Source organism: Parasteatoda tepidariorum, chromosome 2 (assembly GCF_982258835.1).
Source record: "Parasteatoda tepidariorum strain Cologne lab strain chromosome 2, Ptep-v5.0, whole genome shotgun sequence".
Classification (NCBI taxonomy): Eukaryota; Metazoa; Arthropoda; class Arachnida; order Araneae; family Theridiidae; genus Parasteatoda; species Parasteatoda tepidariorum.
Genome location: NC_141756.1, coordinates 12,762,194 through 12,774,967, shown reverse-complemented (window position 1 = coordinate 12,774,967; position 12,774 = coordinate 12,762,194). Strand labels below are relative to the sequence as shown.

Genomic DNA, 12,774 nt, shown 5'->3' with positions numbered 1-12,774 from the left:
GAATTATTTATTATCAGTGCCAGATAAAACATGTCATCAGTTTACATCTTTTCTTCGTGCTGATGAATTTGCGGTTGTGAATTAAGTAACAAGTACTAAGGATCGCATTTTTTACTGTTGATTGATACTTCGTTTTTTCTGTAAACACTTTCACATTTTACATATTACTGCCTAATTTTAGTTATACATTAATTGGGTTAGAAAAGTTGAGATTTTTTTTTCTTTCTGTTTCTATAAAGTGAACGTTCCGAAATTCAGCTTCTCCATAGCCTCGGTTTTCACATTCCATATGCATTAATAGACATTCCCCGATTCAGATTCTTTAGCTCTCTCAGGACATTCAGCCTATCTTAATGTTACTTTTATTTTGGTTTGTATTGAAGGCTGTTGCTTAAATCTCTTTCGCCAATAAGGAAAAACGCGGTTACGAGGTCTTAGCGAAGCGTAGTCTTAATTTAAAATTATATTTACTATTTTGCTGAAAAGTATTAATAAGAATTTTGTTTCTTTTTTTTAACAGTAGAAATATTTTTAAATAATTAAACTTCTTGTTTAAAAAAAATCGCAAATTTGGTGAGATTTTTTTTCTATGTAAGTAAAAATCATTTAGAATCGATGAATAATTTTCACTTTCCATTCATATTTTATGAGCCAAAACAAGGCAGAGTTTGAGTGATTTTTTTAAATATTAAGAGAACCAGAATTTTTTGGTTCCGTTTTCAAAAACTGTCGAACTTTTTTTATTTCTTTCAATTTCACTTTTTGCGCAGTTTTATGGAAGGCGCTGGCTATCGTAAATGAAACTTTAACTAACAGCCATGAATAACTCCTAGGAATTTAAGACAGTCATAAAAAGAAAGCATATGCAGGAGGAATGTTCAAAGCTTATATTTTAAGTTAATCCAACTTCATTTTCCCGTGTTTCAGAATCAGTACTCAAACTTGATAACAAGTTCAGAAAAAAATTAATTTGCAATTCAGGGCTTGATTCAAGATTAATAATTATTTACTCCTCTAAATAAAGAAGTCATTACAAATTCCCAAAATTTCCGCAAATTTCTTATAGTTAAAACGGTCTCTTTATTATAGTTAATGTATCCTTCACAAAATAGTTTATCGCAAAAGGCCCATACACAAAACAGTTTATCGTAAAATTGGACCCTTCACAAAATGGTTTATTGCTAAAATGGACTCTTCATAAAATAGTTTATAGTGAAAACGGACCCTTCACTTAATAGCTTATTGTAAAAACGGATCCTTCACTAAATAGTTTATCGCAAAAGGCCCCTTTACAAAATTGTTTATCCTAAAATCGGACCCTTCACAAAATAGTTTATCGCTAAAATGGACTCTTCATAAAATAGTTTATTGTAAAAACGGCTCCTTCTCAAAATAATTTATCATAAAAACGGATTCTTCACAAAATAGTTAATCATAAAAACGGATTCTTCACGAAATAGTTTATCATAAAAACGGATTCTTCACAAAATAGTTTATCTCAAAAATGGACCCATCTTAATATTTTTCTTGAAAATTGAACTCTTCACAATATTTTTCTCGAATTATTGTTTGTAATTTATAAGCGTATATACAGGCGTATAAGATATAATTCTACATGAAAAAAAAATTTTTTGGAATTATTTTACCCCCTATCTGAAAAAAAATTCTACATTATATGGGAATACATTCGAAAACCTTTCTTTCCATATAAAAAGTTCTATATGTGTGAAATATAATCCCGCGTCAGCTGGGAATGTTCCTATAAGCAGATTAAATAAATGGAACAACTTGTTACATCCCTCAATTCTTTCCTGCATGCGAACAAAAACTGTCAAACGCAGTGAGTGTGGCGTGGGAGAGGGTGTAACACGGTTGATGCATTCCGTTTTTCCTCATCCCTATCCTCTGTCGGTGAAGATGCAGACGATGAGTGAGGAGTATTATCGTTTGCGTGTCGAGGGTAGATAGAAAGGATCTCTCTGCCGCGAAAAACCACGGGGTTGAGGCAGTCATCGCCGCCGGAGGAGGAGCCCGTGCTCCCCATGGAGTCCACTTGGAGCACCGGGAGGAATCCTTGCTGGGGGGAGTGCGGATTTAGAAGCTCTGGGGGTGGAGGGGGATCGATGAGGTGCAGATCCAAAGTGAGTGTGTTTTTCCTGCCTTTCTTTAGAACTGTTTTCAGGCCGCAGTGAATTTTATTCGTGTGTGTTGTTGTAATCAGAATTTTATTTATGGCTAACATAATCCCACGATGTTTTAAAAAGTATTTTTAATATAAATATCTTCATTTTTCCATTAGCAATATTTTATTCAAACGAAAGACTCTGAAATATCAAATGCGAACTTATTATTTTCGATTTTATGTATTGAATTATTATTATTATATGTCAGGAATTATTAACCCTTTGACGAAGATGGGGCATCAGTGTCCCTTTTATATATTTTTTTTTTCTGGCTCTCTAATTACAAGCAAAAATATATTTTCGTATTTTTAATGGTAAAAGACAGTCTAATAAATACTTTAAAAAAATTTGTTACTTCATCGGAATTAGATTGTTACTAAAATATGAAATCCCAAAATGTAGTTTGTTTTTCATTTATATTCAAAAATGTATCAATATCAATAATTGATTTTTTAAATTAAAGAAATTTTAATGATGAACGACTGTTTCTGTTAGATCTATATAACTTCAAATGAGTGCAAATTTGAATAATTATAGTTTGGAAGTGTATACCTTTAAAGCAGAAAAAGACACCGGTGTTTCAGGCTGTATCTCATAACCATATATTATTAAAATTCTAAATATAAATATGCTTCACTTTTTTTTTACCTAAAGTAATACAAAATAATGAACAAGTAAAAAAAAATGTGTTTATTATAAATTCTGCATCAAGGGGTTAAAGACTTGGTCAGAGAAAGATCGGCGTGGTCGGTTAGATATGACCAGTCAAATCCCTAACATTTGTGAAACTGTGAAAGATCTCCCCATAATGTTATGATAGTGTGAAAATAAGCTTGCTTTGTTTTTGTCGGATGAAAAAAAAAACACAAACCATATCTTTTTAGACGTTTTGGGCATAGTTTTTCAAAAGAAAATTTCGTTAGGGGTCCGTTTCAAAATTTCTCCTAAATTGACGATCTGTTGTAGTTTTTAATTTTTTAACACAGCATATACAATTATTTTTATTATAAATGTACAGTTAGTTTTTGTTCATAGATTGTAAACTGAATATGCGTGTAATTAAAATCGCCTTCTTTTGTTTTAGAAATTAACATATCGTAATGTAAAAAAAATGTATTCATTTTATTTATACTGTATAACAAGTATATTTTTGTAATCAGGGGTTATTTCACTCTTTTTGGGAAAGGTTCTGTTTTTGTAACTATAAGATAATATGTCCTGTTTTTGTGAATTAAAGATAAATCAATTCATAATTTTCTGAGTCTTTAACTGCTGTTAAATCAGATTCTTTTTCTAGGGGTCCTGTTTTTGTGAATATATGAAAATAAAGTCCTATTTTTGTGAATTTAGGAGAAATCAACTCATAATTTTCTAAACTTTAAACTGCCAGTGAATCGGATTATTCCTATCAGGGCCCTGTTACTGTTAATTATTCCTGACGGACCTGAATCCTTTTTTTTTTTTTTTTTTTTTTTATAGAATGCGAAAATAATAAATCCTGATTTTTGTGAAACAACATGAAAACCTCATTTTTCAAGAAGTCATCGTAGTCATATTTAATAAACGTCATCGACGCTTCAAAAAAAAGAAGAAGAGAAAAAAAAGAAAGAAAGAAAGAAAATTAATTTTATGAAGGGTTTCTTAACGGATCCAAATTTTTCCTAAAATTACCACTAGTAATATATTTATTTCATAAAAATCAATAAATACATAACTTTTTAATGAAGATTTTCGTTCAACGCATTATTTATTTATTACGCATGTGTAGTTAGTTAATTATAGTTTAACTGACATTGATAAGTGTCGACAATCCCGGCTATAGAGAATAAAACAAAATTAAAATGTTGAAAAGTTTAAAACGCATTTTAAATTTGATTATTAAATCTTTTTGTGCAAGATATGATTAAGCGATCTTATTGATGAGATGATTAAGAGATCTTGTTGTGCAATGATTAATCCACTTAACTATATTTTTTAGACTTTTTTAAAACAGAGCTTTATAAAACAAAAAAAGCACTCGAAAATTGCCTAACCAGAAATAGGCTAGTATGTTTATGGGCTTAGTAGCGAAATAATTTCTCGATAAATGTAATTAAAACCTTATTAAACAATTGCTTCAACTGCTCACAATAATACTACACAATTTGTTTTAAAATCCTAGAATTAATGGAGATATATCTTTAATCCGCGACGTTCTATAAAAATGAAATAACAATTTTAACTGTATTCAAAAATTTTCAGCTAAATTTTACTCTTAATATTTCTTATTTTAAATTTTTAAACAGAGATTTTCAAAGAAGTTAAGGTAAAAACCTAAACGTAAAGTAAAAACATCATAATATAAAAGAAGAAAAAATCCTTTCTAATCTTATTTGAATTCAGTACTATAAATTCATGATGAAAATCATTCGATTGAGTTGTGACAAAAGCAAATACTTTTTAAGCAATTGAATAATTAACTCTGACATTTATCGTTGCTTCACTTGCAAATTTAATTACTTTTAGTTTTAGAAATTAATTATTGTCTCCTCGTGCCATTCATTTAAATTTCCCTTTTTTTCTTAAATCATTGTCACATTGTTCTCTATGTGGGAGGGAAGAATACATTTCTTGATAAATTAATGGAAAGCTGAGCATGACGTATCAAGCTGTTTCTTCTCAACTGTCGACTTGATACCGCTGTAATATTAATATCTGGAACGTATCAATTCTATCGACATCGACAGTTTCTTGAGAAAAATTGAATTAGTCTTTTTTATTTTCTTCTTTTAATTATCAGTTAAAATGACTTATAAATACTGGACTGAGAATCGATTGCTTATACATTTGTTAGTATATATGGTGGTGTAAGAAAATTGTGATTGCATTATTGTGATCACTAATTACCCATTGGTCATTTTTTTTTCTGTATAAACTTTTATAGACGCCTCAACATTTTAAATCATGTGTTGCAAAAACTGCATCATGTGATGTTTGTCTGATTTGCTGGATTAGTTTTCAATTCTAGCCAATGTACGTTTGTTTCTTAAGATGTCATGATATTTTTTTCCTTCTTCAGTATTAATATTAATATTAAAATAGCCACCAAAACGATAATTATGAATCATAAAAATGCTTTAAATTAGTATGTAAAATCATTAAAATGCACGCTGGTTAAAATAAAAAGCTGGGAAAACAATCAATCCTATAATGTTCCAAAATTATCGTCTGCTTTTTTAAAATTTTATTTGATCTTGTTGTGCTGCTTTTTTTATGAATGCTTATGTTAGCCTGATTTTTTTTCTTCTCTTACTTACAACTTATTTATTATGGTGTTGATCTAGTCGAAAATGTACTAGCATAAAAAACCTAGAAGAGTACTCATTTTCCAAATGGGTAATAATATTCTAAAATCAAATATTTATTTCTTCATGTTACTTAGGAACTTTCCCTCTTTTCGGTAGGTAACATAACTGATATACATATAGTTTTGACTTTTAAACTGAAACATAATATAATAAGACTATTCTTCAATTTAAGTACAGAATTTCACCCTATAAAAACAGAACATCCGCTTTGTCACACCTTGGAAAAATATCCGCGATTTTGTTGGATTCTACTAAAGTCAAATACAGAAAGAGAGATTAGTAAAGCTCATCATTATCAAATTAAGGAAACGGTGTGAATTTTCTGGGTTGATTCTGAATCACATTACACACTAATTTAGATGTAAAGTATGTTCCCTTTTTTAAAAAAATTTTTAAACTTTCTTTTCAGATTTTTTTTTTCCGTTCTTCTTTTGACTTAATTTGTATTTAAAAAAGCATGTTTTTTTCAAAAAAGTGTTTTCGTATTTTATTTATCTTTCCTTTACTTCGTTCAGCCATTGTATTAAATTACATTTTTTCTTTTGCTTTAAACTTTAATTTTCTTTAAATTGATCTTTGAAAAAAAATTGTGTCTTAGTTTTAAGATGGATCTTACGGCATTTCCCTTAAACTAATTTCTTCTTTCCCTCGAGGAAAGTAATAAAATTGAAAAAAAAATAAGTTTTCACTAAATTTTGATGGAAAGATTTGTTAATTCATTTTTCTTTGTAAGTAATTTTAATTTAAATACCTTGAAATTTTTTTTATTATTTTTTTTTATAGTCATACGATGTTGTTTTTATTCTAACTTTAGGGATTTGTTTTCCTGAATATTAATTACATTTTTTCTTTGAATTATATTTTAAGACAATCTATTTTGCTGGGTAAAGTTGTTTTTTCAAATCCCTTCATTATTTGAATCAACATTTTTACTCGCTTAAAAGAGAGTTTTTATATTTTAAAAACTTAAAGGAATTATGTAAAAATTTAAAGACATCTGCGGTCCAAGTAAAAAAAAATTAATTTAAGTGGTATTTTTTAAATTTTATTTTACAATTACTCGAAGAATTAAAGCTTTGTTCAAAATTTGTTTTTCTTAGTCGAAATAAATAAATTTAACAAAATCTTACTCTTCTATTGATTCTTTTAAGAGTAAAACGTTGTACATAAAGAAAATTCTCTGAACCACCGGAAAAAATTATTTTTTCAAACAGGATTTTAACTTTCATTTCGAAATACATTTGAAAACTTATAAAAATGCGATTCTAAACTACATAGAAAACATAAGATATCTTGAAATGAAACAAATATTCTGAGTAAAATAGTTGTTCCTTTTGTTTTCTTACTATTTTGTTATCGTATGAGTTATTTCAATTTAAGTCTTCTATAACATCATCGTCTGCGTAAGTAAATAGTTGCCTTGCACCTGTAAAATCCGATCAAAAGATTTCGCTTTGAGAGGAAATTAATTCTCTTTGTATATGAAAGAGATTTTATAATAAATCTATTTTTCTTGACTATTTTGCATAATCGCACCCGAGGTGGTTTTTTTCCTCCTTTATTCATACACGTCGGTCAAAGATTTCCTCTGGTTTATTTGTAGCAACGTGCATGTTTATGCAAAAACTTGGAAGTGTTCTATTTAAACCTAAACTGAAACGGATCTTTCATTTTCTAAGATTTGATTCGCAGTTGAGAGAATTCTCGCGAGAGCGAAATTGTAGAAAATAATTGAGTATTTTATTTTGAACACTGGCGTGCAAGGGTCTTGAGTATCAGGCGACACTTTTCTAAACAAATTTATTTTGTACGATGTTTTTTTAAGACTGATCCATTACTTTTGATCTCGGCAGAGCAGATCGCTTACGTTTTCGGAAAGATAAATAAATTTTCTTTTTCCCTTTAAAAAAACAACCTCAAACAATGTTTGCATTAACCCAGTAATAAAACATGGATTGACTCTTTTCTTCTATCTTTTTTTATTTATTTATTTTATTTATCAAAAAGAAATTTTTTGAATATTTTTGTGGTATATATATTATTATTATTATTATTTGCTTTGAATATACAGTAAAACAGAAACTCGAATCGAATATCCAATGTATCTTGCTAACAATTGTGGAAATTTAAATTATTAATGAAATCTGAATTATTATTGAACTTATGGTTAGTTTAACCACTGTCGATTTTCTTTTAATTTTTGCGGTTTTTATTTCCAATTACAGAAAAGCTCTTGATAATTACGAAAAATTCCTAATTCTTTTAATGCACCTTATTGTTCTTAAATATCTCTTTAAAAAAAATACTTGTAAATTTTTTGAACGATTTTAACAAAATTTTTATAAATCCGGAATTTAATCTTTAAACTATTAAATGTGGTAAGTATTACATTATTATTCGAACTAAATATAACATTCAATTGTTTTCAGCTTGTATTTCAATATTATAACCGAAAATTATGTCCATTTTTTTTTTATATTTCTCCTACATATTTTTAACTATTATATATTTTATTATTGTACTTAACCCATTTTAGATTTAAAATCAATTAGTTTTAACATCATTTTTTTAAGGTAATCATCGACTTAAAAGTTTATAAAAAAGTTTGACGTAAAGTTTATGAAAGTTATGTTTTTGAATTAAAAAATAAAAATGGCGATTATTTATTTTATGATCTTCAAATTTTCATTGCATATGAGAATTTCCGAAAATAGGAAGCAAAAGTAAAGTGACGAGAATGCCATGATTCAATAACATGATTTCGATATAAAATCTAAACATGCGCGATAATGTTAAATAAATATAAAATTGTATATTCTTGAAAAAATTTTAATTTAAAAAAATATTTTGAAACGTTTTGTTGATTATCAAGCGTCGTTACGTTACGTAAGAAAAATATATATTTCATTGAATTCCAATTGCAATTCTCCAAACTTGAATTTACAACTATACTGCTGTACTTCTTTTTACAAAATATAATTCTTGGTTAATTTTTCAGTTCGCAGTTTGTTAATAGTTTGTTAACAGATATTATTTCAGAACTAATAAATATTTATAAAAAAAAAACATTGAATTGAAAAAAAAAAGAAAAAGGGAAATTCAACTCAAATATATTACTGGAATAAAGTTTAAGCACGAAAATATTATCTCCTGTAGGAAACTTTATTATGGCCTAAAAAAAATTAATGAAATAAAATGACAAATAAATAAATAAATAAAGTTCTTAGAACTTTATACAGTCTGACCACCCCGAGATATAGTGAACACTTTCTTGTGAACGTTTTCAGCGGTCCCGTCAGATCTGCTATTTATCTGTGATTATTGCATTCGCATATAGTAAACAGCTAAAAAATTGGTGTAGTTCCTTTATATTGAACTCAATTTCCTTTTTACGGGGATTTAAATAGATGTTATAAAATGTTTAGTTAGTGTGATAAGTTTGAAAGTATATCATTGTAATTTTTAATTAAAAATTAAGGAATATACACGTTTTAAAAAATGCTTGAAATAAATATTTTTTTTTTTTTCAATACACGTTGTTCTAAAAACAGGCACAGGGGAGAGTGAATTGGGTGCGCTATCTTACTTCAAAAATGTCAAAAACATAAGAAATGAAAAATAAAAAACATCTAAAACATCAGTTTTAAAAATTCGTTATAGAGACAACCACTTCGTTGTATGTAGAAAATTTTGACTGTCTATAAAATTTGTTCAATTGAAATTTTCTTTATAAAAATTAGCTGTTAAGAAGCTTCGTAGTAGAGAGATTCTACTTACTTACTTAGTTAACAATTTAAAAAGTAAATTGTCTACTTTTGCAAATACTGTTCTACTGCAATAGCCTCAAAAATATTTTTCAGAGATATTGAATTTAATAAACCTTAAACCATCGTAGGCTCTGACAGTTTACTACCGTAAGGTCCTACTGTAGATGTTAAGCCAGTGACGAAGCACAGTTGAAACGATGAAAAGGGGGGAGAAATTTGATATAAATGAATTCAATGCGTTTTCTTTACTTTTAATCTCTTTTTGCCTGAAGTCATTAAAAAATATACATTAAGAAGCTTATTTCTCGACTTTGTCGATTGCATAAATAAATGAAATATTGTATCGACCTAAAAGCATACATTAATTATTTTTAAAGTTCACATAATACATACATATTAATGTAAAGATTAACTTTACTTAATACTTTGATCATTTCAACTTCCGTTTTTTATTTTTAAATCTTGAATGAGGATGTAGTTATGGATTTCTTGACATAAGCTTATTACGCCAAATAAATTATCTTTTTTTCTACTAATTATTCAAAGTTTGTTAATTTTGATCAGCCTGATTAAAATGATTTTTCAAAACATATTTCGGTTGAGTTTAATTTTTAAAATTTATAAAATTAACTGGATTTAGTTTTTTAATGTGTTCTAAATAGGGTGCTTACTTCATTGTTCTCAACTTTCTTTTTTACGTCACAGCTTTTTTTTCTAACTTATTTCGGTGAATGTGAATATCGTATTTCTTTTGAACTGGTACTGTGTGATTAAACTAATCAAAAAGATTTTTTTTCTCCCTGTACATGATAAGGATTTTGCTAGAGATGTGTTAATCAATTTTATATAGACCCATATTGGGCTTAAGAATGTAGTAGTTTTATTTATAATTAAGAAAATCATATCCCAACTCTCAACGGTCTAAGATACGATATTTTTTCATATTTTTAGAACTTTTTAAATAGTTAAGTTATTTGTCTGTTCTACAGCCTTCATGACAAGATTATATACATAGTTTAAAATCATCTCATTGCTTTAAGTGCAAGACGCAAAAACTATGGCTTTTTTTTTTATTTTCCTTGGCGATAAAGCTTCGAAAAACAGCGTTAATTCTGCAAGTTTAATATATCTCCAAATAAGATTTATCGTCAACCCCTTTCGTCTAGGTTCAATTTTCTATTGGAGCTCTGTGTTTAATGACAAGGCAAGTTTGAAAACGGTGACCGCTAAAGATAGGATTGATTGCGATGATAGAAATTATAGCCAAAGAAAATTCTTCATCACCGGTACTTTTTACCGTATTTCAATTCGGTATTTATTACAGTCTATAGCGTAAGCAAATCAATATTTTTCGCTTCCAACAATTAATTTATTATTATCAAGCCTAATGATCTGACGGTAGAAAAGTTATGTACAATACCGTAATTCATCATCGGTAATTCTTTTATTTGGTTTGAAGTGCTGAGCAAACGGAACTTCTTTGTAGACTTCTCCTGGGTAGTTGACTAAAAGTCTACTTAAACTTGTATAAAGAGGCCATCTTTGGGGACGAATCAGTAAATCTTTTTGTTCTTCTGTATTGTAAAAGTCTTTCTTTTTTTCTTGGTTTTCTCTTTCATCTCTTATCCTTAAATGACTTTTTATCTTCAGTTTTTTTTAGATAAACGCATTGTTATTATATTGAATGCGTTAAAAAAAGATACATTTTTAAAGGTTTTCATATCTGTATTGTTATTAAGTTTAATGTTTATTAGTTTTTATTATTTTTATCATATCTTAAAAAAAATTTCATTCATAGATAGAATTTTGTTCTCCATCTTTCTACACATACTAGTTTAATATTCATGCTAGTTTAGTACTCGAACCTGCAACTTTCTAATTTCGTTCAAACAATTCTGTTTCCCATCTGGTAATTTATGCATTTTGCTCCGATTTTCAAGATTACGGTATATAGTCTTCGTCTGACCTGCTGTTAGTTTCTTTGTGTTTTTCTTGGGGCAGTCTGATAGTTTGCGGTAATTTGCCGCCAACAGTAGAAACTGCATCTACACTGACTGCATGATAACATGCCATACATGTCTGTGCCTCCACTATAATATCTTAGCATTTTACGGATATAATACATTATTTGATATTTTTTCATATTTAATAATTGAATTAAACGGTTGTATTCATTCATATTGAAATGAATAAAAGCTTATGAAAATTTTATCGTGATAGTTTAAAAAAATATGCCGTTTGCAACTATCATTTTTTTTATTTTTACGTTGTCATGTTGAATTTAGAAACTGATATCAAGAATTTTCTAAATAATAAAAATTTATATTCTTTATTTTACAAAAAATAAGTTTAAGTTCAGTAAAAAAAAAAAAAAAAATGGAGCGTGTTTTTATTTTTACTATAAACAAATACTTTTGTAACGAAAAACCGCTGCCATTATTTTGGTTCTTAATTTTTGTGTAATTCTGTTCGGTCTTTTAAAAGATAAGAATAATTTATAAGACAAAGAAGAAAAAAAATTTTATAGAGGTCCCTCTATTATGACCGCTTCTGTATCCATAACAATTTATGATGAGAAATGGTATATTAAAATGTGTATTTTGTTTGTTTAGATTTATCCTGATCCAGATGCAGAGGTGGCCATCATGGGCTCCATTGTGTACTGTATCCATTACAAAGATGGCTGTAAATGGTCAGATGAATTAAGGAAGTTACAGGTAAAAATTATTCTCGTGTTTTTTTAATTATTTGTTATTATTCTTTGATTAATGCAGCATTCACTATAGTAATAATTTAATAAACAACAAATTTAGAATGAAATCTAAGAATTTCAAAGACGGAAACAACAGTCCAGCGGAAAATATGTTTGAAAATAAAAAATAAATTTTTTAAGAAACTAAAATTTCCTTCAGCAATAATAGTCTTTTAAAAAAATGCTACAAAGCTTTATGCTGAAACGCAGAGTTTTATTAAAATAATGTTGAAAAGGCAGTTAAGTGCGTTATCATAAAAATGATTTTGAAATTCTGAATTATCAAGTAAAAATTAAAGTTCTGTAATAGGTAACTGGTATACTATAAATAAGTAACTAGACTGGAAAAATACTATCAATCACAGCATCTTGCAGTGCCTGAGTTCGAATTGATATAGTAAGAGCTTTAATGTAATATTAATGATTTAATCTAGTTTAGTTACATTTTTCTTTACTCCATATTAAATATATGTTACTATATTATTACTTATTTTATTTATCATGTATTATGTAAATAAATATTTTAAGATGTAATTATTTCACCAAAAATTGATAGGATGTTTAAAAACTATATTTATGTTTTCTATAAGGAATTACTTTTGTAATGAAAAGTAAAATTAAACTATTTGATGTCTCAACACTTCTAGTCATTAACTTTGACATAAAATAAAACGAGAAATTACCTTTGACATCAATAATTTCGTATACGAATGTTTCTTGATCAT

General features: G+C 27.7%; 1 protein-coding gene across 10 annotated transcripts in view; it reads left to right on the top strand.

Moving 5' to 3' along the window:
- Window positions 1–12,774, top strand: part of Traf4 (TNF receptor associated factor 4) — a 226,097-nt gene that overhangs the window by 202,698 nt on the left and 10,625 nt on the right. For 9 of the 10 annotated variants that reach the window (XM_016060058.4, XM_071177166.2, XM_043054020.3 and 6 more), the window contains one exon: window positions 11,910–12,014. In XM_016060058.4, the coding sequence (XP_015915544.2) occupies window positions 11,910–12,014 (105 nt within the window). Of the gene's footprint in view, window positions 1–1,807; window positions 2,142–11,909; window positions 12,015–12,774 lie in introns of those variants that run through there. The other variant, XM_016060061.5, reaches the window with a different exon arrangement.